Here is a 27,318-nt window from a genome sequence, read left to right as displayed (position 1 = left end):
GAGAGGATTCTGGGTAAAGAAAGGAAAGAAAGCCCAGTTCTGTATCCTTCACTGTCAGAAACCCAATTTTAGAGGGACAGCTCCCTCGACCACACACTATGGTTTGAATAGCCAAGAATAGAACCTCTGCTGCTCTCACCTCCTCATAGAAGGTGGGAGTGAAAACAGGGGTTAGTTGGGAAGTGGCTTTTTAAACCTATGTTTACAGTGTTTTGATGCTGCTGTCATAGATGAGAGAGGACTTGTGAAGTCTGGAGCTCAGATTTTTTAGGATTTCAGGGATGCAGTATTTATCCCACTCTTCCTCTCCGTAGGGTGTGGTATAAGCAGGAGTTGAAAATAGCTGTCCTGTGTTGTCTTTTTCATTTTGGAAGTCTTACTGGCATAGTGCTGCTTTTTTTTTTTCCTCTTAAACCAGTGAATTGACTCTCACCTCAAACCCATATTGCATTTCATCTATAAGAAAGGGACTTTTCACAGCTGGGTTTTGTAGAACTGAGGACTAACTTAGACCTAAATAGACCAATGCAAGGAGAGTGTTTCCAGGACAAAAAAAAGTAAAGCTCTCCCTGCAGAATGTTCACGTTGAATTAAAATGGAGCTGCAGAGTAAGGAAATCAGCAAATAAAGGGTAAAGGTCCTGATCTGACTTTGGGTGAGGTGCGGAATGGGGGAGGAGGGAATCTGGACTGGGGATGTCCTGGGGTCACAGGCACCCAGAAGGAATACTAACTGTCAACTCTACTTTAGTAAAGTTAGGGATGGAGAGGAAGGATGGTGAGTGCTATTGGTTGAAAGTAGTGGTTCTCAAAGTATGTTCCTCTGCTTCAGAATCAGCATTACCTAGGAATTTGTTTGAAATGAAAATTCCTGGGCCCCACCCCAGACCTATTGAATCAGACACTCTGGCAAAAGGACCCAACACTGTATTAACAAGCCCCTTTGACAGACCCACAGCCAGTATACTACTGAATGGTGAAAAGCTGAAAGCCTTCTTGCTAAAATCTGGAACAAGACAAGGGTGCTCACTCTCACCACTTCTATTCAACACAGTATTCTAAGTCCTAGCCACAGCAATCAGAGGAGAAAAGGAATAAAAGGCATGCAAACTGGAAGAGGTAAAATTGTCATTATATGCAGATGACATGATGTTATATGTAGAAAACTCTACAGACTCCACACAAAAACAGCTAAAACTGATAGATGAATTCAGCAAGGGAGAAGGATACAAGATTGACATACAGAAATCTGTTATATTTTTTATATTAACAATTAAATATCAGAAAGGGAAAGTAAAAAAAAAATCCCTTTTAAAATTGCATCAAAAAATAAAATAGGAATAAACCTGATCAGGGAGGTGAAAGACTTATTCTAAGAACTATAAAATATGGATAAAGAAAATTAAAGAATATTCAAAGAAATAGAAATATATGCCATGCTCTTGGATTGAAAGAAATAATATTATTAAAATGGCCATACTACCCAAAGCAATCTACACATTTAATGTTGATCCCTATCAAATTGTTGTTTTATTGCTAAGTTGTGTCCAACTCTTTGCAACCCCATGGATTGCAGCGCTCCAGGCCTCCCTGTCCCTCACTATCTCCCACAGTTTGCCCAAGTTCATGTCCATTGAGTTAACGATGCCATCCAACTATCTCATCTGCTCTGTTGCCCCATTCTTCTTTTGCTTTCAGTCTTTCCCAGCATCAGGGTCTTTTCCACTGAGTCAGCTGTTCACATCATGTGGCCAAAGTATTGGAGTTTCAGCTTCAGCATCAGTCTTTCCAATGAATATTCAGGGTTGATTTCCTTTAGGAATGACTGGTTTGATCTCCTTGCTATCCAAGGGACTCTCAAGAGTCTTCTCCAGCACCACAGTTTGAAAGTATCAATTCTTCAGTGTTCAGCCCTCTTTATGATCCAACTGTCATATCCATACATGACTACTGGAAAAACCATAGCTTTGACTAGATGGACCTTTGTGTCCATCTTCGCTTTTTAATATGTGTCTAGGTTTGTCATAGTTTTCCTTCTGAGAAGCAAGTGTCTTAATTTCATGGCTGCAGTCACCATCTGCAGTGATTTTGGAGCCCCCTAAAAAAAAATTTGTCACCGCTTCCACTTTTTCCCCTTCTATTTGCCATAAAGTGATGGGACCAGATGCCATGATCTTAGTTTTTTGAATGTTGAGTTTTAAGCCAGGTTTTTCACTCTCCTCTTTCACCCTCATCAAGAGGGTCTTTAGTTACTCTTCATTTTCTGCCATTAGAGTGGTATCATCTGTATATTTGAGGTTGTTGATATTTCTCCTGGCAATCTTGATTCCGGCTTGTAACTCATCCAGCTCAGGATTTTGCATGATGTACTCTGCATATAAGTTAAATAAGCAGGGTGACAATATACAGCCTTGATATACTCCTTTCCCAATTTGGAACCAGTCCGTTGTTCCATGACCGGTTCTGACTGTTGCTTCTTGACCTGCATATAGGTTTCTCAGAAGGTAGGTAAGGTGGTCTGGTATTCACATCTCTTTAAGAACTTTCCACAGTTTGTTGTGATCCACACAGTCAAAGCCTTTCACATAGTCAATGAAACAGAAGTAGATGTTTTTCTAGAATTCTCTTGCTTTCTCAGTGATCCAACAAGTGTTGGCAATTTGATATCTGGTTCTTCTGCCTTTTCTAAATTCAGCTTCTACATCTGGAAGTTCTTGATTCAAGTACTGCTGAAGCCTAGCTTGAAGGATTTTGAGCATAACCTTACCAGCATGGGAAATGAGTGAAAATTACCTATCACATTACCCATGACATTTTTCATATAACTAGAACAAATAATCTTACAATATATATGGAACCATAAAAAACCCAAATTTGCCAAAGCAATCCTGAGGAAAAAGAAGAAAGCTGGAGGCATAACTTTCCCAGACTTCAAATAATACTACAAAGTAATGGTAATCAAAACAGTGTGGTATTGACACAAACACAGATATGTGGATCAATGGGACAAAATAGAGAGCCCAGAAATAAACCTATGCATTTACATTCAATCTTCGACAAAGGAGGCAAGACTATACAATGGATAAAAGATAGTCTCTTTAGCAAGTGGTGTTGGGAAAGCTGGACAGACACATGTATACCAATAAAGTAAGAACATAACCTCTCACCATACACAAAAATAAATTCAAAATGGTTTAAAAACTGAAATATAAGAAGTGACACCATGGAACTCCTAGGAAAGAAAATAGGCCAATGATGCTCTGACATAAATCAGAGGTGGGGGGAGGGATAAATTAGGAGGTTAGGATTAGCAGATACAAATTACTATATATAAAATAGATTAACAACTAGGTGCAACTGTATAACACAAGGAACTATATTCAATATACTATAATCAAACATAATGAAAGATAATATGAAAGAGAATATATATATATATGTATACCTGTATCACTTTGCTATAGACCATAAACTAACATAATGTATATCAACTATACTCCAATAAAAACAAAAAGAAGCCCTTCTCATGATACTGATGCATGCTCAAGTTTGGAAACCACTGGTTTGTACTAGGACATAATGTGAAGTTAAGCTTTAGGGACCAGCTAATTTGTTTTAATCAAACCTCACGAGGCCTCCTACCTCTGACTAGGAGCCTCAGGAGTATGTGTCCCTGGTCTCAAATAGGGTTACAGGGCAAAGTGGGTAGGTGGCTCAGTACAGACACACTCCACTGCCGCAAAAACCAGTCTCAGTATAACCTGGGAAGGCATTTCTTTCAGTTATTAATGATGAAGAGCTCTGTCAAGAAAGTCCATGAGGACTGCCTCCGGTTTAGCCACCTGGGGGCCTTGTTCTTACATAGGAAAGAATCTTGCAGAATTTTGCTGGGCACCTGCTGGTCAAATGAGCAAAAGTCAAGGACCTGGATCCAAATCCAAGCTCTAACTTTACTAGCTGAGTTTTCTTGGACAAGTTATTACAGTTTTCTTGCCTGTAGGCTAGGGTTAATGATACATGCTGTTTAGGGTTGGTGGGGGATTAATTGAGGTCATGGACAATACACCTGGCACAGAGCAGGTGCTTAATAAATGAACACTGTCACCAGGGTCCTTGAATGTCTCAGGACTGCTCAGAAAGGACCACTGTGGGGGGTATATAACCATACGTGGCCTTTTCCTTGTAATGTTAAGATGGTAGAAATAGGCAGGAAAAGTGTAATTAATATTTGTCCTATAGGAAAAAACTGAAGATGAATTTTAATGACTCTTTAAGTTCAGCACAGGCCTTACATTGAATTACCTGCTAAGATACAAATTATCTAAATAGGAAAGCTATTTTTCTGAGTTAAAATATCATGTTGGCAGATTCATTGTAATGCTATGCCATCAAGGAGTGATTTTAAAATTTAATTTAAATTATTTTGAAGTGTGACCCTGATAAGCGAAATCCTTAAAAATTCACTTACAAGTGAACATAATAAAAGAGTTACCTTCTGTTAGACTTCTGTAGTGTCTGGCAGTTGTATAAAATTAATTTCATTCTGGGTCAAAGAGGTCCTTGATGCTAAAATGGGGATATTTTTATGTTATTTGGTAACCCATGATTTAGATTGATGAGTTAGAGGTTTTTAATGCCCCTAAAATAATCTCTGTCCCTTTTTCTTAAGCTAGTGCCAACCAACAATTATCATTTATGAGACGATCATAAAAAATGAACAGAGGAAAGCCTTCTGACAGCTTCTCTCCCTACATTTGAGTGGGAGTTTTCCAGAAGAATGAGAAATACCAGCTCTTATTGTCTTTTCAGTATGTCAAACAGACTCAGTTAATCCCATGCTTGACCAGCTATGGGGCTGAGGAACTGCAAAGTCAAGTGTCACACAATTCGTGTGAAAACATGAGGGTTATGGGATCCACAGACCATGACTTAGTTAACTTGGATTTTATTTTTTTAATGAGAATAACAACAGGCTTTGCAAGCTGATTTAGAGTCTCCACGTCTAACTGCATAAGAATTTAATACCCATGAAGTGTGAGTTAGAAAAATGAAATTTTTCAGTACAGTAAATAAAGTGAGGAGCCTGGAAACCAAATTGAAGTCTGTAGCCTGGAAAATCAACAGAGACTAAAAATAGTAAGATTAGAGGTGACATTCAACCATGGACCAGCCAAAGGTGGTTTTTAAGTACCACCAAAGGAGAAACCAGACCATCATATGATAGGTTTAAAAAAATAGATGTGTCTAGAGAATATTCTGTTTATTATGTAGGTGTGGAAGGGCACGTTTTCCCTTAAAACGTAGATCTGGTTTTCTAAAGTTTTGAGTTTTCCTGTACTTTCTCTCACTAGAATTAAGAGGACACTTCCCCTGGATTCTGAGGGAAATACTTATCTGCATGAAATTGAGAATTCAATTTGACAAGGTTTTACAATGCAGTTGCTGCTTCTATTAAGCAAATCAGGCAAACAGCTCCAGCGAACTCTTAGCAAATAGCCAGAGAGTCCCCTTTAGAACTGGCGCACAAAATGATTACAGGGTCTGAGAAAGAACACAGAGGAGCGAGTTTTGAAAGAATCCCTGTGCTCATTACTTCTTGGCCTTTTGGCTGAGATCAAGTGAAGAATCCCTGTGCTCTGAGAGCCATCTTTAAATGGCATCAGCTTAACACCAGAGTTCTTGGTAGGTGTTTGCTCACAGGCCTAAAACTTTGTTTGTGTGGAGTTTTTGAAAACAGTCTTAGTTGGGAAAGTCTTAAATATTGCAGAAACTCCAAATGATTGGCCTGAGCTGAACATGATTATCCTGAGCTCCCGACTTACCAGGGGCCTGCCAAGTCCTCAGGAGTATCACTGTTCCTTTGGAATGCTGTCTTGTTCCAGAGCTCTCAGTAAATGCCCTGTCTGAGCGGAAGTAGACTGAATGAGTAGAATTGATAGTCATATCTGGCTTCTGTGCTTAAAGGAGGTGGAATGCTAAGTGTCCCCCTCCCCCCTCCCTCATAGAAGAGAAGGAAAGTGGAAGTGGATGGTTAACCCACGACCGTTGGTGAAAAAAAGACTTGGGTAGCTTAAAAACCGGTATTTGCCCACCTGCCAATGCAAGGGACACAGGTTAGATCCCTGGTCAGGGAAGATCACACAGGCTGTGGTGGGGCAACCAAGCCTGTGTGCCACAGCTGCTGAAGCCTGCATGCTCCAGAGCCCGTGCTCCACAAGAGAGTGGCCCCCGCTCTGCAGCTGGAGAAAGCCCAAGAGCAGCAACAGAGACCCAGCACAGCCACAAATCAATACTTTTTAAAAAACAGTATTCAATGCTGCGATGAACATTGGGGTACACGTGTCTCTTTCCCTTCTGGTTTCCTCAGTGTGTATGCCCAGCAGTGGGATTGCTGGATCATAAGGCAGTTCTATTTCCAGTTTTTTAAGGAATGTCCACACTGTTCTCCATAGTGGCTGTACTAGTTTGCATTCCCACCAACAGTGTAAGAGGGTTCCCTTTTCTCCACACCCTGTCCAGCAGCAGATGAATGGATAAGAAAGCTGTGGTACATATACACAATGGAGTATTACTCAGCCATTAAAAAGAATACATTTGAATCAGTTCTAATGAGGTGGATGAAACTGGAGCCTATTATACAGAGTGAAGTGAGCCAGAAGGAAAAACATCAATACAGTATACTAACGCATATATATGGAATTTAGAAAGATGGTAACAATAACCCGGTGTACGAGACAGCAAAAGAGACACTGACGTATAGAACAGTCTTATGGACTCTGTGGGAGAGGGAGAGGGTGGGAAGATTTGGGAGAATGACATTGAAACATGTAAAATATCATGTAAGAAACGAGTTGCCAGTCCAGGTTCGATGCACGATACTGGATACTTGGGGCTACTGCACTGGGACGACCCAGAGGGATGGTATGGGGAGGGAGGAGGGAGGAGGGTTCAGGATGGGGAACACATGTATACCTGTGGCGGATTCATTTTGATATTTGGCGAAACTAATACAATTATGTAAAGTTTAAAAATAAAATAAAATTTAAAAAAAAGAAAAAAAAACAAAACAACAACAACAAAAAAACAGTATTCACAAAACACAGATGAAATCTTGGATCTCATTGTGTGATATAGGGACTGGAATGTGAGAAAAGGAGATTATGGATGTTAGTATAATCAGGACATTGCTGATTATAAAAAGAAATAAGAGAAGTCCAGTTTCTCACATTTCATTTGCACAAAAAACTCTCTCAGACTTTCCTTGAGAGGAATTCGACTCGGCAGACACTGAACACCAGCCGTGCCAATTGCTGAGCTCCAGTGTTCAAAGATGAATGTGACCCAGGCTCCTGCCCCAGACAGCACTTGATCTAGTGGCGAACAGATATTGTGAATGCCAATTTTATGTTGTGATAATATTTGAGGCCCAATGATCAAAAATACCTTCTTTATGAAAATTATCTCATGATTCCTCCCCTGTGAGGCCAAGCCTGTGTTACAAAGGTATGGGCAAAACCAACTTCCATATGGACTGTGGATCTAAATGGGAACCAGTGAAGATTCTAGAGGGAATCACTGGTCCTATCTTCATGACCTCAGGGTAGGCAAGGATTTCTTAAATGAGACACAAAACATGCTTACCAAGATGGAAGAAAATGATCACTGATCACATTGGACTGCATTAATGTTTCCACTCGTTACCTGATACCATTAGGAAAATGAAGTCTATGGAATGGAAGAAGACTGCAGTACAAATACTCAACAAAGGACTCGTGTGTGTAGAATATATAAAGAACTTCTATAAATCAGTAAGGAACTGGTTTATAGATTACCAATAGAAATGTGGGAAATAGAGTTGAGTAAGCACTTCATAAAAGAAGATGTTGGTTGTCTTGATTGGAGATAATACCTGGAAGGGAGTACAAGGGGCTCCTGGGGTTCTGGTCAGACTGTTGGTTATGTGGGTGTTTACTCCATGAAGATCCTTCAAATTATGATTGGGGCACATTTCTGTAGGTATGTTATAATTTCACTGAAAAAGTTTACAGAAAGAAAAGGCCTTGCTGTCGAGGATGAGGAATGCAGGCAGCATATTTTCAGACATCCTCTCTATTGCCTCTACTGTGGAAGCAGAGGAAATGCTTTGGCTGGTAGGGCAGATCTAGTTTGTACACGAGTCATATGCAAGGAGTGCCAGTGTCTTGGGTTAGCAGAAGGCCTTTGGCTACCGGTATCCTGAGAAGGGAGGAGGAAAAAGCATTTATGGAGGAAGCACTAGAAACGAGCTTGATTACTTTACAATTCTGTGTATAGCTAACTCAGCCTGGAAGCCTGTTAAAGCCACTGTTGATCGATCACTTACCATGTGCTGTGGCATTGAGAAGGGACTTTCTGTGCATTATAGTGTTTGATTGTCACCACAGCTCCAGGAGATAGACACTATTATTTGTCCAGATTTACAGATGAAGAAACTGAGGCTTGGAGAGATTAAGTAACTTGCTCAAGCTCCAGCTAAAAGGAGCAGCAAGCTGCAACTGGAACCCGTGTATTTGTGATTGAAAACCCTTGACTGTGTCTGTTATTTTGCATTTTGGGGGACAAAACCAATTTTATTTGAGTGTAGTGACAAGAAAAAATATCCTGTACACATGCGCACGTGGTGCGTGCGTGCACACACACACAGCAAATTTTAATCATCATAGGCACTGTGAAACTGATTTTCAAGCCTAAGGGTTGTTGCACTCTAGGTCACTATGAGCTGGAGTTTTCCTTTTCTGTTGTAACATTGTTGGAAATACCTAGATGGAGGTGACAGGAGACTAAGACATCTTCCAGGAAACAATGCAGACTATGATAGGAATACCCTTATATGGGTGACCCGTGAGTCCTCAGTTCTTTAAGGACATTTTAATAACCCGAATAATTGCCTTTGTTAGACTTTGTTTTCTACTCATTAATGACTCTCCAGGCTAGATTTTACACTTCTTACCACTAATTGAAATACAGAGATACATAAAATGGATGCTGCCAGCTGATTGTCCCAACGCTGTCTGCATATCAACATTCTCCTGCCTGCTTGGGTTTGAAGAGAAGGGGAGGAAAAGGGAACAGTAGGACAAGGAACCTGTGGCAGCTGAATTTGTTTCAAAGGCCAAATTATGGTACAGAAACTAGAATTTTGACACATAAGAATTATTGATATTTGTGCACGGTTAGTGTTTTGGTCGGAGAAGGTGATGGCACCCCACTCCAGTACTCTTGCCTGGAAAATCCCATGGACGGTGGAGCCGGGTAGGCTACAGTCCATGGGGTCTCTAGGAGTCGGACACGACTGATCGACTTCCCTTTCACTTTTCACTTTCACGCATTGGAGAAGGAAATGGCAACCCACTCCAGTGTTCTTGCCTGGAGAATCGCAGGGACGGGGGAGCCTGGTGGGCTTCCGTCTATGGGGTCCCACAGAGTCAGACATGACTGAAGCGACTTAGCAGCAGCAGCAGCAGCAGCAGTGTTTTGGTATTGCCCTACTTAACATATATGTGTTCTCTTTTCCCCTTCTCGTGATACACAGAGTGCCCTGGGTACATAACTCAGGTTGATATGTACTATTTTGAGTTCTTTTGTGTCATGGCTCTTTTTTGGTCCCCAGGGTATTCATGTTTGCAGCCTGTGGAGTGTTTATAACATCAGGATAATATTACATCTCCATATGAAATTTGGTTTATTTAATTTCAAATATGTCTCCCCAGCAATCCAGTGAGTGTGGAAGCAGTGTGGTGGAAAGGCACACGATCTGATTTGAATAGAAATATATGTAGGTATAGTTTTAGAGATTTCTGTTTATTAAAAAAAGAAATTCCCTTCCTTTATCGTTGGGGCTAGTTATCCCACTTTTATTGCTGTGATAATACACAAGGAAGAAACAAGTTGGAATAATTGAAAATGCCCACATTGAGCTCAATTTATTTTATTTGAATATATCTAGTTATCTGGACTTATTTGATGTATAGATGTTTACAGAAAACTAGACAGAAGCTCTAGGTTGCATTTTTTGAAATGTAGAACTTCTAGTTTAGAAGTAGATTTCTGCTGTAGGGAATATGTTATTATTTATTAATTTGATTAGCTCTGTACGTTGTATCTTGAAGCTATTCAAAATACTGTAGGAGCATCTGTTGTATCATTTGGAGGCTGCTAAGTTGTTTCAGAAATAAATGCCAAATGCCCTGACAACTGCAATTTGACATAGCTCTGTGTAGGCAGTGCCGTGGTGCTGTGTGGGAATTCTTTGTCTTGGCTTCTTGTTGGTAAACTGATATTCTTAAATACATCCAAGGTGTTATTTTGTGGGCAGGGTAGTTTTTATTGAGTCTTTAGCTTTCCTATTTCCTTATTTAAAGAAATAGTGACAGCTGTCATTTTCTACCTTCAGACAATAACATCAGTGATTTTATAGATAGAAAATCCTTTTCCAGGTGGGCTTGCGTCCATGCTGGCAACCATTTTGTATACATGGCCTCATTTTAAATGGCCAGGACTTTGAATGTGTAAATGGACAGGTTTTCAGGCGATTTGGGTAGGGGCAATTTCCATTCTTGCTTCTCCATTTCCTGTCTAAACAACATCTACCAGGGCCACAGCATGTATAGGCAACATTGAATAAAACTTCTAATGAGAAATTTCTTCCAGGTGACCTCCCCGAGAGGCTGGACTGTGAAGAAATCTTAAGAAACTGACCCTGATGAAATTGCCTCTGTTGAGAATATTACTCAGTGCAGAAACAGGGAATAGAATTCAGTTATTTTTGGTTCTTGAAAAAATGAATTCTGTTTGGTGTGTGTGTGTGTGTGTGTGTGTGTAGGTGGCAGAAAACATTAACCCCCGTAGAAGGTCAAGTCTCAGTTGGAAGTGGGAGAACCCTGGAGAAGAGAATGTTAACTATTTTTTATTTGAATCTCCAGCAACTTGGAATCGTTTCTGCTGTCTGCATATCTTTTATAGATTTATCTTTTCCAGGGTTGTCTGTCTTTACATTTAATTTTCTGGAGGCTGGCACTGTGATTATCAAATGACCTCTAACTCAGCATCACCTGTGGATGGATACTAATGAATCCTTTTTTAACCTTCCTAGCACTTTTGGAGAAATCAATCAGTAGAAGACGGGACACTGAAGCAATACAGAAAGCCAAAATCCTTTATTCATCTTGCATGAATGAGAGTGAGTAATAAAGAAAATAAAATAACTTATCACCCTTATTTTCCAGAGCTCTATTAATGTTTAAAGATATTGTTTAAGGAGAAAGAGAACTACTAAGAATTCTACTAAGAATGTTGCTTAAAGAAAGGAGCTCTTTTCCAAGGCTGGGTTTTAACTACCCCTGTCTTAATGGTCTGTTGCTAGCTTGATGGATCAACTAGGAAAATTTTATTCCTATGGATGGCTTAGACTCTTTGGGTATCAGTTAGTCTGTGAGACATGGGTATGGTCAGAAGGGCAAACTGTACTGCATGTGGTAGAGAAAGCTGAATCTGGAGGCTAGATCTGGTTTGAGAAGGAGCCTATGAGGGAGGGCACTTGGGAGTGTTACTGTGTTCTTTGGAACCTCCTGGAGCCTAGAGAAATCCAGATTTCCGGGCAGGCCAGGCTCCTTCTGCTTCTCCATCAGCTTGACAGGCATGTTTGTTGGGGACCTTAGGCCTGTCTCAGCATCTTGGGTCTGATTGGAATGAAAAGAGACACTGGACATTCTACCTGGTCCTCTTTCTCAAGGCTATTGCAGAAAGAGGTGAGTGCCTCTGGGAAATGTATTAACTTGTTTAGGTTTTGGGATGTTGTTTGGTGACCTGGAAGAGGGCAGTAAAAGATAATGAAAGTGTGTGAAGCAATAATTCATTTTTACTGGGGACTGATTAGTCTTATTGAGCAGTTTCCTTTAGTTAGGGTTGTCCCTCAGTCTTGCAGAGTGTTCTCAGCTTAATTGCTTATTGGCTCTGGTCGATATAGTAAGCACACCTTCCACTGTTGGGAATATCAGGCAGGTTCCCCGTTAGCTCTCCTGGCAAGAACATCAGGCTTAGACAGTCACATTGAAGTGGGAGTCATAGGTAGTTCTATCTCTGTGGTTATGGGCAACACACTGTACCTCTCCCTAAAAAATTAGGTTGGGGCCCTACTGGAATTTTCTCTTGAGAAGATATATGTGCTTCCTAGTTTGGTGATCCAGTTTGCAAATCTAAGTCTCCCTTCCTACTTACTCCCTTTCAGAAGCCATCGAAAAAGCGGATGCCAAGCCACTACTACATATCCTGCGGCACTCACCTTTCCGCTGGCCTGTGCTCGAATCCAATATTGGTCCTGAAGGGGTCTGGTCAGAGAGAAAGTTCAGCCTTCTGCAGACCCTTGCAACGTTTCGTGGCCAATACAGCAATTCTGTGTTCATCCGTTTATATGTGTCCTCTGATGACAAGATGTCCAACGAACACATCTTGAAGGTACAGTGAGGACTCATTCATCATGCTTGTTCAATCCAAGGTTAGCCTTTTGGGTTGCCTTCCCAGGGAAAAAGACTCATACCACCTTAGTGAAATGACAAAAGTTGAAAATTCTGCTAAATCTTAAGATCTAGACTATTCTTTGCCAGATTTGCAGATTGTAAATCATGAACAAACTGGTTATGTCAGCCTTTCAAGAAGCCAGTGAGTGGGTTTCAAGTGATCTGTGATCTGGCCATTAAATATCTACCCTGAGCATGTGTGGGACCCCTTAATTCTAGTGGGGAGAGATGGGCTGAGACTTTCTGAACTCTGCTCTTCCCCTCCCCTCATTCCTCTGACAAAGGAGTGAATACATGCTCTGGTTCCTTGTTTTCCTTTCACTAAGATCTTGTGTACATGCCCCAAATTTCATTGGCAAGTTCAGTCTTGAATCTTTTGTCTTTCCTTTCAGAGGATAAGGCAAAACTTGTTCTAAGTGCTTGGTTGCATTTTCTGTTGGGAGAGTAAGCATCTCTTCCATAAAGGAATGGGCCACAAGGACATACCCTGAGGTGTGGAGTATGGCACTGGAAAGTCATGCTGCAAAGTCAGGAAGTCGTCAGAAAACTGCCAACAGCAGAAGATTCATCAGTCAGAGAACTTAGCAAGAATGCAAACAGTACTTCTTAAATTGTTTTGTCTTTTGATTCCGTTTTTTGTTTTTTTGCTTCTACAATTCCTTTAGTAATGAAAATTTTGTTGAACCATCAATTTTCTCCCCCATTCTGTTCTTTGTTAAATCAGAAAATATTAATGATATAGCGATACTCTTTATTGGAGTAGAGTTGTTTTACATTGCTGGGTCAGTTTCTGCTGTACAGCAAAGTGAGTCAGTCGTATGTGTGCGTATATCCCGTTTTCTAGATTTCCTTCCCATTTAGATCAGCACAGAGCACTGAGTAGAGTTCTCTGTGCTATGCAGTAGGTTCTCATTTGTTCGTGCTTGCTCAGTTGTGTCCGACTCTTTGTAGCCCCGTGGACTGTAATCCAGGTTCCTCTGTCCGTGGGAATTCTCAAACAAGAACACTGGAGTAGGTTGCCATTTCCTTCTCCAAGGTTCTCATCGGTTACCTATTTTTTTACATAATAGTGGATGTATGTCAATCCCAATCTCCCAGTTCACCCCACCCTCCCTCCTTTCCCTATTATGTTTGTTCTCTACATCTGTGCCTCTATTTCTGCTTTACAAATAAGATACCATTTTTCTAGATTTCATGTATGTGCTTTAATATATGACATTTGTTTTTCTGACTTCACCCGGTATAACAGTCTCTAGGTCCAGTCACGTCTCTGCAAATGGCACAATTTCTTTCCTTTTTATGGCTGAGTAATATTCCATTGATATATGTACCATAGCTTCTTGATCCATTCCTCTGTTGATGGACATTTAGGTTGCTTCCATGTCCTGGCTGTTGTAAATAGTGCTGAAATGAACACTGGGGTGCATGTGTCTTTTTGAATTATGTTTTTTTTCTGGGTATATGACCAGGAGTAGGATTGCTGGGTCATATGATAGTTCAATTTGGTACATTGATATCTAAATCATATAAATATAAAAATTTTAGGATATATTATTCTCTCCTGATATAAGTTAACTTTAAAAAATCTATATACTGGAGTTTATTTTTTTAGTAATACCAAGGGACTGGCAAACTTTTTTTCTGTAAAGGATCAGATAGGAAATATTTTAGGCTGTGTGGGCTATAATGATCTCTGTTTCAACTGTTCACCTCTGCTGTTATATGTGGTAAAGCAGCTATAGACAGGATGTACATAAATGAAGATGGCTGTATGGTGGGCTGGCCTGCAGACTGTAGTTTGTCCATCTTTAATTTAGACAATGGCTGCCTCAATAAAAAATCTTTAGTCATTGAAAGAATTCCCATCTCTTCAACAGGCAATTTTAAGCTACAGAGACAGCTGGATTTTTGTGTTGGGTGATGGAACAACAGCAAGGTGCTGAGAATATTCTAATGCTCTCAGCATAAGACATGCTCTTCAGTGCTCTATGATGATGCTGATGGCCCAATTGACCGCTGTCCCATGTTGACAGATTACTCACTTAAAACAAACCAACCAACAAACCATGTTTTAAGACTGTCATTCTTGGTAACTTCCCTGGCAGTCCAGTGGTTAAGACTCCCTGCTCCCAGTGTATGGAGTTTACCTGTTTACCTGGCTAGGAAACTAGGATCTCACATTCCATGTGGCCTAAAAAAAACAGACTTTTGTTTTAATTTCAGAATTATTGTGATATCCTGTATTGTGCAAATACATTAAGTGGTGTTTTTTAAAATATGTATTTTATTTTTTTAATTAGAGGATAATTACTTTATAATATCATGATGGTTTTTGCCATATATCAACATGAATCAATATTAGGTATACATATGTCCCCTCCCTCTTGAACCTCCCTCCCACTTCCCACCCATCCCACCCCTCTAGGCTGTCACAGAGCCCTGGCTTTGGGTTCCCTGTGTTATACACTGAACTTCCACTGGCTGTCTGTTTTACATATGGTGATATATATGTTTCAATGCTATTCTCTCATATCATCCTGCCCTCTCCTTCCCCCACTATGTCCAAAATGTCTGTGTCTCCGAAGCAGCAAGGGAAAAGCAACAAATAACACACAACAGGATTCCCCATAAGGCTAACAGCTGATCTTTCAAGAGAAATCTGCAGGCCAGAAGGAAATGGCAGGATATACTTATAGTGATGAGAGGGAAAAACCTACATACAACCAAGATTACTCTATCCAGCAAGGATATCATTCAGATTTGAAGGACAAATCAAAAGCTTCATAGACAAACAAAAGCTAAGAGAATTCAGCACTTCCAAAAAGCAAACCCCAAATAATAAAGTAAACAGGATCATACTTATCAATAATTACCCTAAGTGGTGTTTTGAAGTAAGTTAATTTTCAGTTTTGCTGATTATCCTCTAAAAAAGTTAACAGTTGGTCTTTGATTCAGGTTCCAAATAAGAATCACATGCACATTTAGTTGATATATCTATTTTAATCTACAGCATACTAAATTTGACTGATTTCAGGGTAACCTCATACCTAATGAGAGAAAATTCTTGTTTATAGGAGAATCACAGCTTTAAAAGGCAGGAGAAATAATAGGACTTCAAGATTCATTTCAGTTCAGTTGCTCAGTCATGTCTGACTCTTCGCGATCCCATGAACTGCAGCACGCCAGGCCTCCCTGTCCGCTACCAACTCCCGGAGTTTACTCAAACTCATGTCCATTGAGTCAGTGATGACATCCAACCATCTCATCCTCTGTGGTCCCTTTCTCCTCCCGCCTTCAATCTTTCCCAGCATCAGGGTCTTTTCAAATGAGTCAGTTCTCCACATCAGTTGGCCAAAGTATTGGAGTTTCAGCTTCATCATCAGTCCTTCCAATGAATATTCAGGACTGATTTCCTTTAGGATGGACTGGTTGGATCTCCTTGCTGTCCAAGGGGACTCTCAAGAGTCGTCTCCAACACCACAGTTCAAAAGCATCAATTCTTCAGTGCTCAGCTTTCTTTACAGTCCAACTCTCACATCCATACATGACCACTGGAAAAACCATAGCCTTGACCAGATGGACCTTTGTTGGCAAAGTAATGTCTCTGCTTTTAAATATGCTGTCTAGGTTGGTCATAACTTTCCTTCCAAGGAGCAAATGTCTTTTAGTTTCATGGCTGCAGTCACCATCTGCAGTGATTTTGGAGCCTCCCAAAATAAAATCTGTCACTGTTTCCATTGCTTCCCCATCTGTTTGCCATGAAGCGATGGGACCAGATGCCATGATCTTAGTTTTCTGAATGTTGAGTTTTAAGCCAACTTTTTCACTCTCCTCTTTCACTTTCATCAAGAAGCTCTTTAGTTTTTCTTCGCTTTCTGCCATAAGGGTGGTGTTATCTGCATATCTGAGGTTATTGATATTTCTCCCAGCAATCTTGATTCCAGCTTGTGCTTCATCCAGCCCAGTGTTTCTCATGATGTACTCTGCATATAAGTTAAACAAGCAGGGTGACAATATACAGCCTTGACATACTCCTTTCCCAATTTGGAACCAGTCTGTTGTCCCATGTCCAGTTCTAACTGTTGCTTCCTGACCTGCATACAGATTTCTCAGCTTTAAAATGCAGGAGAAATAATAGAACTTAAATATTACCTTTTAAAAAAATCCCTAATGAATAAAAGGATCAAAGCAACTGTCGTCAATGGCTGCTAAAACTATTAGATGAATGGTTGATGGGAAAATTCAGGAGAGAGCAGACTGATATCAGATGAATGCAAATATCAATGGTAGGCCATTGCTAAAAGTGGGACAACCAGATTTTTTTGTGTGCCTCCTGATACTGTACAGTGGGAAGCATAAGCTATCACCAATGATGCCAAAAGAAAAGAAAAGAAAAAAAGAACTTGGGTCTAATCAAGCCTGTAGTTTGAATACCAGCTTATGGGAAACATGAGTATAGAGGATCACAATAATCAATTTTTAACAGCTTGCCTTGCACACTTATTATTCAGTTAAACTGATCCTAGAGACACTGAACTGTCAATAATATAGCACTTTCCAAATGTAAGGAGGTACTCATGTGCTTACTACTGCTCTCCTCTGCCAAGGTAGCAGCTTCTTTCAAACTGATGTGTTTGAGCATGGCCTGGCATTTGAGTGCAGTGTGTGTTTGCTTTAGGTATATCCCTGTTCATACCGTTTTGTGTGAGGGGCTATTCACACACCTGAATTAACAGGTTAGAGCTACAGTCTTTCTAACCATGACACAGCTGCTAGAAATTCAAGCATATGTCTAGGTATTGGTAGGAACAGCTTTCTTCTGAGATCTGCATAAAGCTCGGTGAACCTGATAACAAAAACTAGTGTATCGATGGCTGCCAATGTTGTAAAATTTGTGAGTGTTGCTTTTGTTAGAAGTAGTTAAATCTCTAAAAAAAAAATCTAACTGAATATTTGGAGCCCATGAAGCACTGTTTAAGTTTTGTGGAACGTAATTTGAAAACGACTACCATAGTGGGAAAAAGAGTAGGCTTTGGTGTTTAAAGAGATTGAGACTTGGCTTTGTGATCTACTCACTGAATGTCTGTGCAGGCTGTTTCGCCTCTCAGTCTCATTTTCCCCAGGTGTAATGAAAGGTTGATTTGAATTTGCTTTTCACTGTTGCTGTGAGATTTAAATGGGATGAACTTGCTGACAATTCACAGGACAGATACTGGTGCACAGTAGCATGTGGCAAAAGGTACCTTTCTCTTAAATCATGATCAGGCAGCTTGTCAGAACCATTTGGGGAATGTTTCTCTTCAATTTTTGTGCCAAACATACATCTCAGATCTCAAATTCAGATGCACAGATTCCAGATTCCAGATCAGTCACTCAGTCGTGTCCGATTCTTTGCGACCCCATGAATCGCAGCACGCCAGGCCTCCCTGTCCATCACAAACTCCCGGAGTTCACTGAGACTCACATCCATCGAATCAGTGATGCCATCCAGCCATCTCATCCTCTGTTGTCCCCTTCTCCTCCTGCCCCCAATCCCTCCCAGCATCAGAGTCTTTTCCAATGAGTCAACTTTTGGGTGGCCAAAGTACTGGAGTTTCAGCTTTAGCATCATTCCTTCCAAAGAAATCCCAGGGCTGATCTCCTTCAGAATGGACTGGTTGGATCTCCTTGCCGTCCAAGGGACTCTCAAGAGTCTTCTCCAACACCACAGTTCAAAAGCATCAATTCTTCGGTGCTCAGCCTTCTTCACAGTCCAACTCTCACATCCATACATGACCATAGGAAAAACCATAGCCTTGACTAGATGACCCTTTGTTGGCAAAGTAAAGGTACCTTTCTCTTAAATCATGATCAGGCAGCTTGTCAGAACCATTTGGGGAATGTTTCTCTTCAATTTTTGTGCCAAACATACATCTCAGATCTCAAATTCAGATGCACAAGAAGCAGCCATTTTCGTTAGTCAGTCTCATCTCTGTCGCTGAACTCCCACCCCACCTTCTAGTTGGAAAGTGAGCCAGTCTAGGCCCGTCCTCACTTGGCAGCTGCTTCATTTCTCAGCCTTCCCCTAGGGCAGTGATCCCCAACCCTTTTGGCACCAGGGACCAGTTTCTTGGAGGACCGTTTTCCCATGGACCGGGAGTGGGGGATGATTCAAGTCCATTACATTTATTGTCACTTTATTTCTCTTATGATTACATTAGCTCTACCTCAGACATCAGTCATTAGATCCTGGAGGTTGGGGACCCCTGTCCTAGGGGACTGGAGACCCTCTGATCATCAGTTATCTATTTCTGAAAAGAAACGTACCATCCCAGCCCCTGTGACTCCTTCAGCTGTGCCTCTCTGCTGCTGGGGCCCTGGGCCCCCAACTCTCAAATCCTGCCATTTTCTAGGGACATTGACCGGTCCCTCTGCTCATAAGAAACTCTTGACTTCTTTGACTGCCTCAAAGGTCGTCTTTCTGCTCTGGGAGAACTCTCTCTTACCCCTAAACTCTTCTCCCTCAATGCATTTAGACTTCCTTTTCCATCACATTCTATTGCTATTTTCCTCGATGTTCTAGGCTTTTCTAATCCCACAAACCCATGGGGATAAGGGAAAAAAAAAACCTGCCTTGGGAAGGCACATCACTGTGGGCATACTCTTGGGTGGTATCTTTGGGTGAAGAAAAAAGGCACTCTTCCAGTGGGTATTCCCATGCCGAGGACATGTGGTTTGGCAAGCTGGGGCGGCTCAAAGCTACATGATGGTGCTCAAGTTCCCCTGTGGCAGGATGACACAAAATTTGCCACAGACTTAAATGGAAGAAAGGAAAAACAAAAATACACGAGACGGCAGATTAATTCCTCAGAACATATCTTGCTACATGTGTTTGGGTTCATTTTGTGTACGGAGATAGCAAGAATGAGGATTTAAGGGACAATAAAAGACTTTGGAATATCCGTGGTCCTGAAAGAGTGTTCGGAAGGTCAAGGTTGTGTCAGTATGTGTTACCAGAACAGTGACTTAAAGTGATCATCACCCAGCGGCTGCATTTGTGCAACATTTAGTAAAATCTGTAGGGATGATAAGGACAGACTCTCCTGGAGATAAAGTTTTTCTTTTTTGTCCTATAACTACATCATAATGTGTGAGATGTTTCTTGTATTACTGTTTCGTTTCCTAACCTGTGTGTCATTTCAGACAGAGAGAAAAATTCATATTTCAGTTCAGGGTATCAGATTTCCTAAACATGTGTTTTGTTTTCTACTTGCAATATTAAGATCGGTTACAAATGCATGGATTAAAAAACCTCAAATAACAGTGTCCTAATATTGGCCTCTTGAGAAAGTCTTTTGCCTCAAGCGTGTGTCTGTTTCTAGTTTTAGTTAACTAACCTTATTCAATCGATTTCATATATTTAAGAGGTTCCCTCGGAACTGTAGCAATCTGAAGATTTAAAACAGGTCCGGTAACTTCACTTGAATCGTCTAAACTTTTACAATAAATGGATTTAACTTCATTTCATCAGAGGGAAGCTCTGGGTTTCTTGATATTGTCTACACAGTTTCCTTTCCTTTGAGACTAAAGCTCAAAAAATTCTCCAAGTGGTTCAACTCTAATTGAAAGCCAAAGCATCTTAATCATAATATCGTGTTTCATGTTCCTGGCTTACTTAATTTTTGGAAGAAAGGGTGGTGTATTGGGAGTTGGAATATGATGAAGCTAGGCTGGCTTGTGACTTAGTTGTTTGGGGCCAATTAGAGAAGAAGATTGAACACAATAATTTGAGGTTTTTAGCAATACACCCAGGCAAGGTCGATGTTATGAAAACATCTTTTCCCCCCAATTAGCTTAACTTTTTAAATGTGTGGATAAGATTTAAGGTAGAAAATTTGATGTCGTGTTCAGTTTTATTCAGTCTTTGGGCAGTTGCTTATACTCAAGAAAGAACAGCCAGAAATTTAGAGGAAATTCTGGAACTTTAAAATTTTTATTTATTTAAAATTTTACTTACAGTTAAATTCACTTTTTGTGAAGCACAGGTCTGTAAGGTTTTACAAATGCATGGAGTCACAGAATCCCCACCATAATCAAGACAGACAATAGTTTGTCCCATCGCTTCCCCCAAATTTACCTTGTGCTGCCCTTTTGTAATCACCCACTCTCCCCATCCCCTCTTCTCCATCCCTGTAGTTTTGCCTTTTTTGGGGATGTGATTAAAATATGCCCATATTGTTGCATGTATCAGTAGTTCATTCCTTTTTATGGGTGAGTGTCACAGTTTATCCATTTGCCAGTTGAAGGACATTTGGGTTGTTTCAGATTTGGGGCAATAATGAATAAAGTTACATGCAGGTTTCTGTGTGAGTATAAGTTTTCATTTATCTTTGGTAAGTGGCTGGGAAGTGATATTGCTGGGTCATATGTACGTTCAGTTTTGTAAGAAGCTATCAGACTGATTTCCAAAGTGACTCTGTCATGTTGCATTCCCAGCAACAGTGTAGGAGTGAACTAGTTTTTCCACATCCTCACCAGTGCTTGGCATCATCAGTGTTTTGCTTTTTTGGCCATGCCATGAGTCATGGGGAACTTAGTTCTCCAACCAGAGATTGAACCTATACCCCTTGTAGTGGAAGCGAGATGTCTTAACCACTGGACTGCCAGAGAAGTCCCTGACATTATCAGTGTTTTTGTTTTTTGTTTTTGCCATTCTAGTAGATGTATAGTGGTATTTTACTGTGGGTATCATTTACATTTTCTAATGACTAGTGATTTTAAGCATCCTTTCATAAGTTTATTTTCCATTTGAATATTTTCTTGGGTGAAATGTCTGTTCAGATTTTTGTTCCAGTTTTAAATTGGGCAGTTTGTTTTCTTATTGAGTTATGAGAGTTCTTTATATATTCTGGATGCAAGTCCTTTGTCATATATGTGATTTTCAAATATTTTCTCCCTATCTGTAGCTTATATTTTTTATTCTCTTAACAGTGTCTTTCACAGAGCAAAAATGTTTAATGATGATGAGGTCCAATTTATTTTTTCTTTTATGTATCTGATTTTGGTGTCATATCTAAGAACTCTTTGTGTAACCCCAGGTCAAAGATTTTCCCATGTGTTTTTTACCGTAGGTTTTATTTGTTGTTGTTATTCAGTCTCTAAGTTGTGTGTGACTCTTTGCGACCCCATGGACTGCGGCACTCCAGGCTTCCCTGTCTTTCACTATCTCCAAGTTTGCTCAAATTCATGTCCATTGAGTCAGTGATGCCATCTAACCATGTCAACCTCTGTACCCCCTTCTCCTTTTGCCTTTCATCTTTTCCAGCATCAGGGTCTTTTCCAATGAGTCATCTCTTTATATCAGGTGGCCAAAGTAATGGAGCTTCAGCTTCAGCATTAGTCCTTCCAGTGAATATTCAGGGTTGATTTCCTTTAGGATTGACTGGTTTGATCTCCTTGCAGTCCAAGGGACTCTCAAGAGTCTTGTCCAGCACCACAATTCAGAAGCATCAGTTCTTTGGCACTCAGCCTTCTTTATGGTTCAACTCTCACATCCATACATGACTACTGGAAAAACCATAGCTTTGACTATACAGACCTTTGTTGGCAAAGTAATGTGTCTGCTTTTTAATACACTGTCTAGGTTTGTCATAGCTTTCCTTCCAAGGAGCAAGCTTTAATTTCATGGGTGCAGTCACCAATCCACAGTGATTTTGGAAGTTTTTATTGTTAGGTTTATATATAGTTTATATGTAGTTCTAGATCCATATTGTATTAATTTTTGTGCAGGTCATGAGGTCTGGTTTGAAATTAATTTTTTTTGGCAAATGGATATCTGATTATTCTAGCACATTTTTTTGCAAAGATTATAATCTTCTCTTTGATTACCTTTAAGCTGCTGAAAGTTTTAATTCAAGAAATTATGCTATAATTTTCTCTAATAATAATTACACATATTTAGTTGTCTGATTATTATTTGTATTTTCATCACCTATTTTAAACTTTCCAAAGAGGGTTCTAAAGTTTGCAAAGATTTCTCAAAGCAAAATCACCTCTCTGGATTTTGTTTCTTCACCCATAAAATGGGGGGGGGGGATCAGATAATCCTATTTCAAAGTCATTTAGCTTTGACACTATTTAGTATTGTTAGAAACTCAAAAGGTTAGAAACCATGAATCGGAATCAGGGGCAGGTCTCTGATTCTTGATAACTGTCATTGATTGCTGCAGCACCTGTTTGCTTTGAATTGTTTTAGTAATGGTGACACATGCTCAAAATATGGCAGGGATCCTGATCTCATGACTCATTAACATGGTACGGAAGAATTTTCAGTGCGAGCAGAATGCTTTGTTTTTTGTTTCAACAGCTGGACCAAGCGGCGCTCTCCCTAGCCGTGAGGGAAGACTACCTTGATAACAGCACGGAAGCCAAGTCTGTAAGTTTTCCTCATTCAACTCTGCATCTTGTCAGACATTGTGAGGTTCATAAGTTGTTCTAAAATCCCTAACTCTTTACTCGAATGGAGCAGTGTGGGTGTTTGACAACCATTTTCCCAAATGTAGGAAGCAAAGGACTTTTATTTGGGCAGATAAATGGCCCTCCCTGTTTTCTGGAAATCTGGAAATGAAGGCTGAGCACTCCCTGCGCGGTGCCCTCATAGTTGAGCAGGGAAGACAGCACACCAAATGCAGTAACCAAGGAGTGGTCTTGCAGCCAGCCCTCAGAAGTGTGGACAGCTCTCAGTAGATTGCAGAAGCGTGGGAATGGACACCCAGTTGACCAGCAGGTCCCAAATTGTATTGCTTAAGAATCACCTCGGAAGCTTCTATTAAATGTTGATTCTTGGGCCTCAGCCATGGGAAGTCGGATTTAGTAGACTTGAAGTGGGGCCTAGGAATCCGTTTTTTTTAAATTGGTGCCCCAGGTTAACGTAAGGTTAATGAGAACCAGATGGGATCAATCTTCTCAAACTTCTTGCTTTGGCTTGGAAACCTAGTCATTTCCTGGAGATTGGATTAGAGCTGTTTTATTCCTGACACTTTGAATTCATTTTGGAACCTCTGTTGAACTTCCAAGGGAGCCTCAGGCCTGGGGGACCCTTGACCTGGGAGGCTTGGGTTTCTGGCCTGCCCTGAGAATGCAGGGGCTTCAATGGGGGAAGTGCTGGCTCTCACGGAGTCCCTGCTCCTTTGCTGATAGGAAAGCCTGTATCTAGAAGGCTCTGAAGGGCAGGATCCTCAGCGACTTTCTGGCTGAGGACGCTCATCAAAGAGGTTGGCAAGTTTTCCTTCTTGAAATTGGACAGAACGAACTTTTACCAGTCTGGAGGCACTTCTGTTTCTACTTGGGTCACCACCTAATACGCAGCCATGCTTGAAATGTTGTCCCCACCCTGTAACCAATCAGTCCTTTAGACTCTGCCTTCAAAATATCTCTTCCCCCTGGTGCCTCCTTTGTCTCCCTACTGCCCTAGGGCAGATCCTTGTTGAGTCTCCTTTTAACTATTCCCTCCTCCCCTTCATTCCATTACCTCCTTAGCACCACTTGGCAAGCTCTCAAAGTACATCTCCCAGTGTGCTTTTGCTCACAAGTTAGACTCTGTATTCCTTAGAGGGATTTCAAGGCCTCTTTACAACCTAGTCCCAAACCACTTTGCTGTCTCACCTATCTTTATTCTTCCCCCAACAAAGGCAGCTCGCACATCTCTCAGAAGGACGCCTCTGCTCCTGAATCTGTCCCCTTTAAAAAACTCTCTCCCTGGTTTCTCGAGGCTAGAATTCACTAGTTCTTGAGTTTCCAAGCACTTAGCAGCTTTAGTAAAGACTTTATTTTGGTGTTGCTAGTGTTACAATTAGTAATGACGTGTTTAATCTCCCTCCCAGGATCACACACTGGGAACTAGACTTAAGTATTATTTAATTATTCACCTCTACTCCCGCCATGTGCACAGAAGGCCTAGCAAGACATCTTGCATATGTGATGATCGAATAAATATTTTTGGAATTTAACTGGAAATTGCAAAACATTTCTAATTCTGACTATCTGTGAGGCTTATTTACTGATTCAACAAATATTTATTAAGGGCCTGCTATATGCCAAGCGCTGTGCAGGTCTCAGAGTCATAAGCATTATAAGAAAAGCTTTGCAGAATCAAGGTGTATATTAGGGAATCTTATTCCCATAGCATAACTATGGAACAGTTTAATAGCTGTTGTGTTGAGTTCTTAAAATGTACCTGAAAGGAGAAGGGACCCACCCTCACCCCTTGACACACACACACAAGATTCCTCAACTCCCACAAAGTAAGGTCTTCCTCTCCAATAGTATGTGAATAACCTGAAAATGGGTTCTGAACATGCAGCGAGGAACTTCTGCATTTGCTCAATTTCTCTTCATCATTTTCTCATCTTTCCTTTCCTTTCTCCCTGAGCTAGTGAGGAGAACTTGGTAGAAACCCCACAAAATGGAAAAAAACATTCGATTGCTGGTCTTTTGTTTTTAGTGTGGAGACGGGTAAATTGAGCTGGAAGAAAATAAATCACAGTTCCCACTAGTCTTCATGGATCATGCCTCCTGCTTTTAGCAACCAGTTCTTTCCCATGTTTTTTAATATTAAAGCCTCACTTGCCTGGAAAGAGGAGTCTGGACTCATTTGTAGATGTTTCATATATCCTTAATATTACTGGTTGCCAGAAAACAAGTTCTCTTGATTCTTGGTGGCCGGACATTTCTGTCTGTCATGGAAACAGTACCCAAGTAGCCATCATTCTTCTTTGTCCCAAGGTGGTAGATGAGTGGTTGGTATTGCATAATGCTCATACCATACTTTGAGTACAGAGTGAAAACAATGGGCATTTATTTCCACCTGATGTTCCTGCTCTTCTGTGTTCCTCAAACATACTTCCCTAATAGACTCTTGTCATGGTCCCTTGCTTCTTTATCTCTTACAGTATCGGGATGCCCTTTACAAATTCATGGTGGATACTGCTGTGCTTTTGGGAGCTAATAGCTCCCGAGCAGAGCATGACATGAAGTCGGTGCTTAGGTTGGAAATAAAGATAGCTGAGGTAAGTCTTCATCTAAAATCTTTTTCTTTTCCATCTCCTTATTTTAAAGGTGATGTATCTTGCATGAGAATATATATAAAAAGTCATTTTGTGGCATTGTCCTTTGGGTCCAAGATAGAACTCATAGCACCCCTCTCTGGGAAGTAGCAGGAAGAAAAACCATAACAGATAGAAGAACTCTTCTTCTGCCCCTGCTTGAAGCCCAGTCAGCGTCCACATTCTCGTCAGTGGTGGACAAAGAACAGCAGCAGGGAGAGGCTCTCTCTGTTTTCCCAGGGAAATGCCTGTTTGGCCTCAACTGAGGAATATGATACATTTGATAAATCTGTATGAATTTGGCTTAAGTGGAAGATTATTTTTTAATCTAGTTTACTCTTTATACCATTCCGATGCAGAATTAGTCTCATCTAAGATTGAGGCTTTGGGAAGTCTAGTCACATAATTTGATGTAGAGAGTGTATAGGGCAGGCTGGTAAGCATGAATTAGTTCTTATACCCAGCCCTGGTTTTCCTTCTTTTCTTGCCCCACTTTCATGAATGTCATTGTGTCATATGTTGTGTTCTGTGTAAATCACCTTTTAAATTATTTCAGTCTCATGGTGGAGACAAAAAGACCTAAGAACAAACTTGAGAGAGACTAATGAGAAATCCTAAATGGTTAGCTTTGTTCAAAGAATAACTTTTCTAGAAGAACCAAAGTATGAAATCTTTATACGTCCTCAGGACTGGATGGAACAGATATGATGAAATCTTCTTGGGGAGATACACTGTAGTGAAAAAAAAATGATACTTTTATCAAGAAGTGGTGGTATATTTGTTGGTAGTCTTTTATAATAGAAGTTGGTAAAAATCTTGAAGTGCTTAGGAGTCCAAGCGCTGTTTGGTTTTGTGTTTGGCGAGGTGTCGTGGGGTGGCAAGGTGGGAGCAGGCTGATGGATAAGGTCTGGAGGAGTCGGCCTCTTGGCTGGCGTGGTGTACGTGTGTGTCTTTCTCCAGACCCCCTAGTCACAGCACATACAGTTCCTTCCTGTGTGTCACCTTTGAAGACGGCAAAGACTGCTGCAGATGTTCTGGAGTCAAAGACTGGGCCTCTCTGCCGTGTCTAGAGGCCATCTGGATTCCCTTCCCAGGCAAATCGGAGACCCAGAGACCTCATTTGGACTGAAGCTCCAATACAGCGGGAAAGGCCTTGCCCTGAGCCAGGGATCTGAACCAAAAAGGGAACTCAAAACAGCTGGGCCGAGGCATGACCGGGAATGGTCAAGAGGCTAAATGAAGTGACAAATCCATGGGGTGGAGGAAGGAGCTGGCAGAGAGCTGAAAACAGCTCTAAGGCCAAAGGGCTCCAACCTGGGCCTATGAGTCTGGGTGGACTGAGGAAGAGTGCGGACATTCTCTGAAGCAGTGATTGAAATGGAGGCAGGAGGTTGCCTGTGAGCTACAGGAAGTCTTTCCATGGATGGTGAGAAGGGAGAAGCTGAGGGCACTGAAGGGAAGAGGAGGCAGATGTCTGCCACTCAGCCTTCTGTGATTGTATCTTGACAAATCCATGGTGCTTGGGTTTTTTGCCAGCTGATAATGCTCATCTCTGTTTCTTAAATCCCAGGTCACTGGGGACCTTCAGAATTAGTGCAGCATATCATCCCAGGCAGACTTCTAAAGCTGGGGAGACAGGACAACTTCGCCAAGCCCCCCAGAAATCCTTGTAAACACAGCCAT

At 40.9% G+C, this 27,318-nt stretch overlaps 1 protein-coding gene across 8 annotated transcripts in view; it reads left to right on the top strand.

Moving 5' to 3' along the window:
- PHEX (phosphate regulating endopeptidase X-linked) overlaps positions 1 to 27,318 on the top strand; it is a 245,020-nt gene that overhangs the window by 33,728 nt on the left and 183,974 nt on the right. For 7 of the 8 annotated variants that reach the window (XR_011565209.1, XR_011565207.1, XR_011565206.1 and 4 more), the window contains 4 exons: positions 11,131 to 11,217; positions 12,265 to 12,491; positions 22,899 to 22,967; positions 25,483 to 25,599. Coding sequence is in view for 1 of the 8 variants with exons in the window: in XM_070783865.1 (XP_070639966.1) it covers positions 11,131 to 11,217; positions 12,265 to 12,491; positions 22,899 to 22,967; positions 25,483 to 25,599 (500 nt within the window). In the remaining 7 variants the exon portion in view is untranslated. The remainder of the gene's footprint in view (positions 1 to 11,130; positions 11,218 to 12,264; positions 12,492 to 22,898; positions 22,968 to 25,482; positions 25,600 to 27,318) is intronic. The other variant, XR_011565208.1, reaches the window with a different exon arrangement.

The sequence above is a fragment of the Bos indicus genome, chromosome X, assembly GCF_029378745.1.
Source record: "Bos indicus isolate NIAB-ARS_2022 breed Sahiwal x Tharparkar chromosome X, NIAB-ARS_B.indTharparkar_mat_pri_1.0, whole genome shotgun sequence".
Classification (NCBI taxonomy): domain Eukaryota; kingdom Metazoa; phylum Chordata; class Mammalia; order Artiodactyla; family Bovidae; genus Bos; species Bos indicus.
The sequence above is the reverse complement of the archived record's forward strand: the minus strand, read 5'-3'. Positions and strand labels throughout refer to the sequence as shown.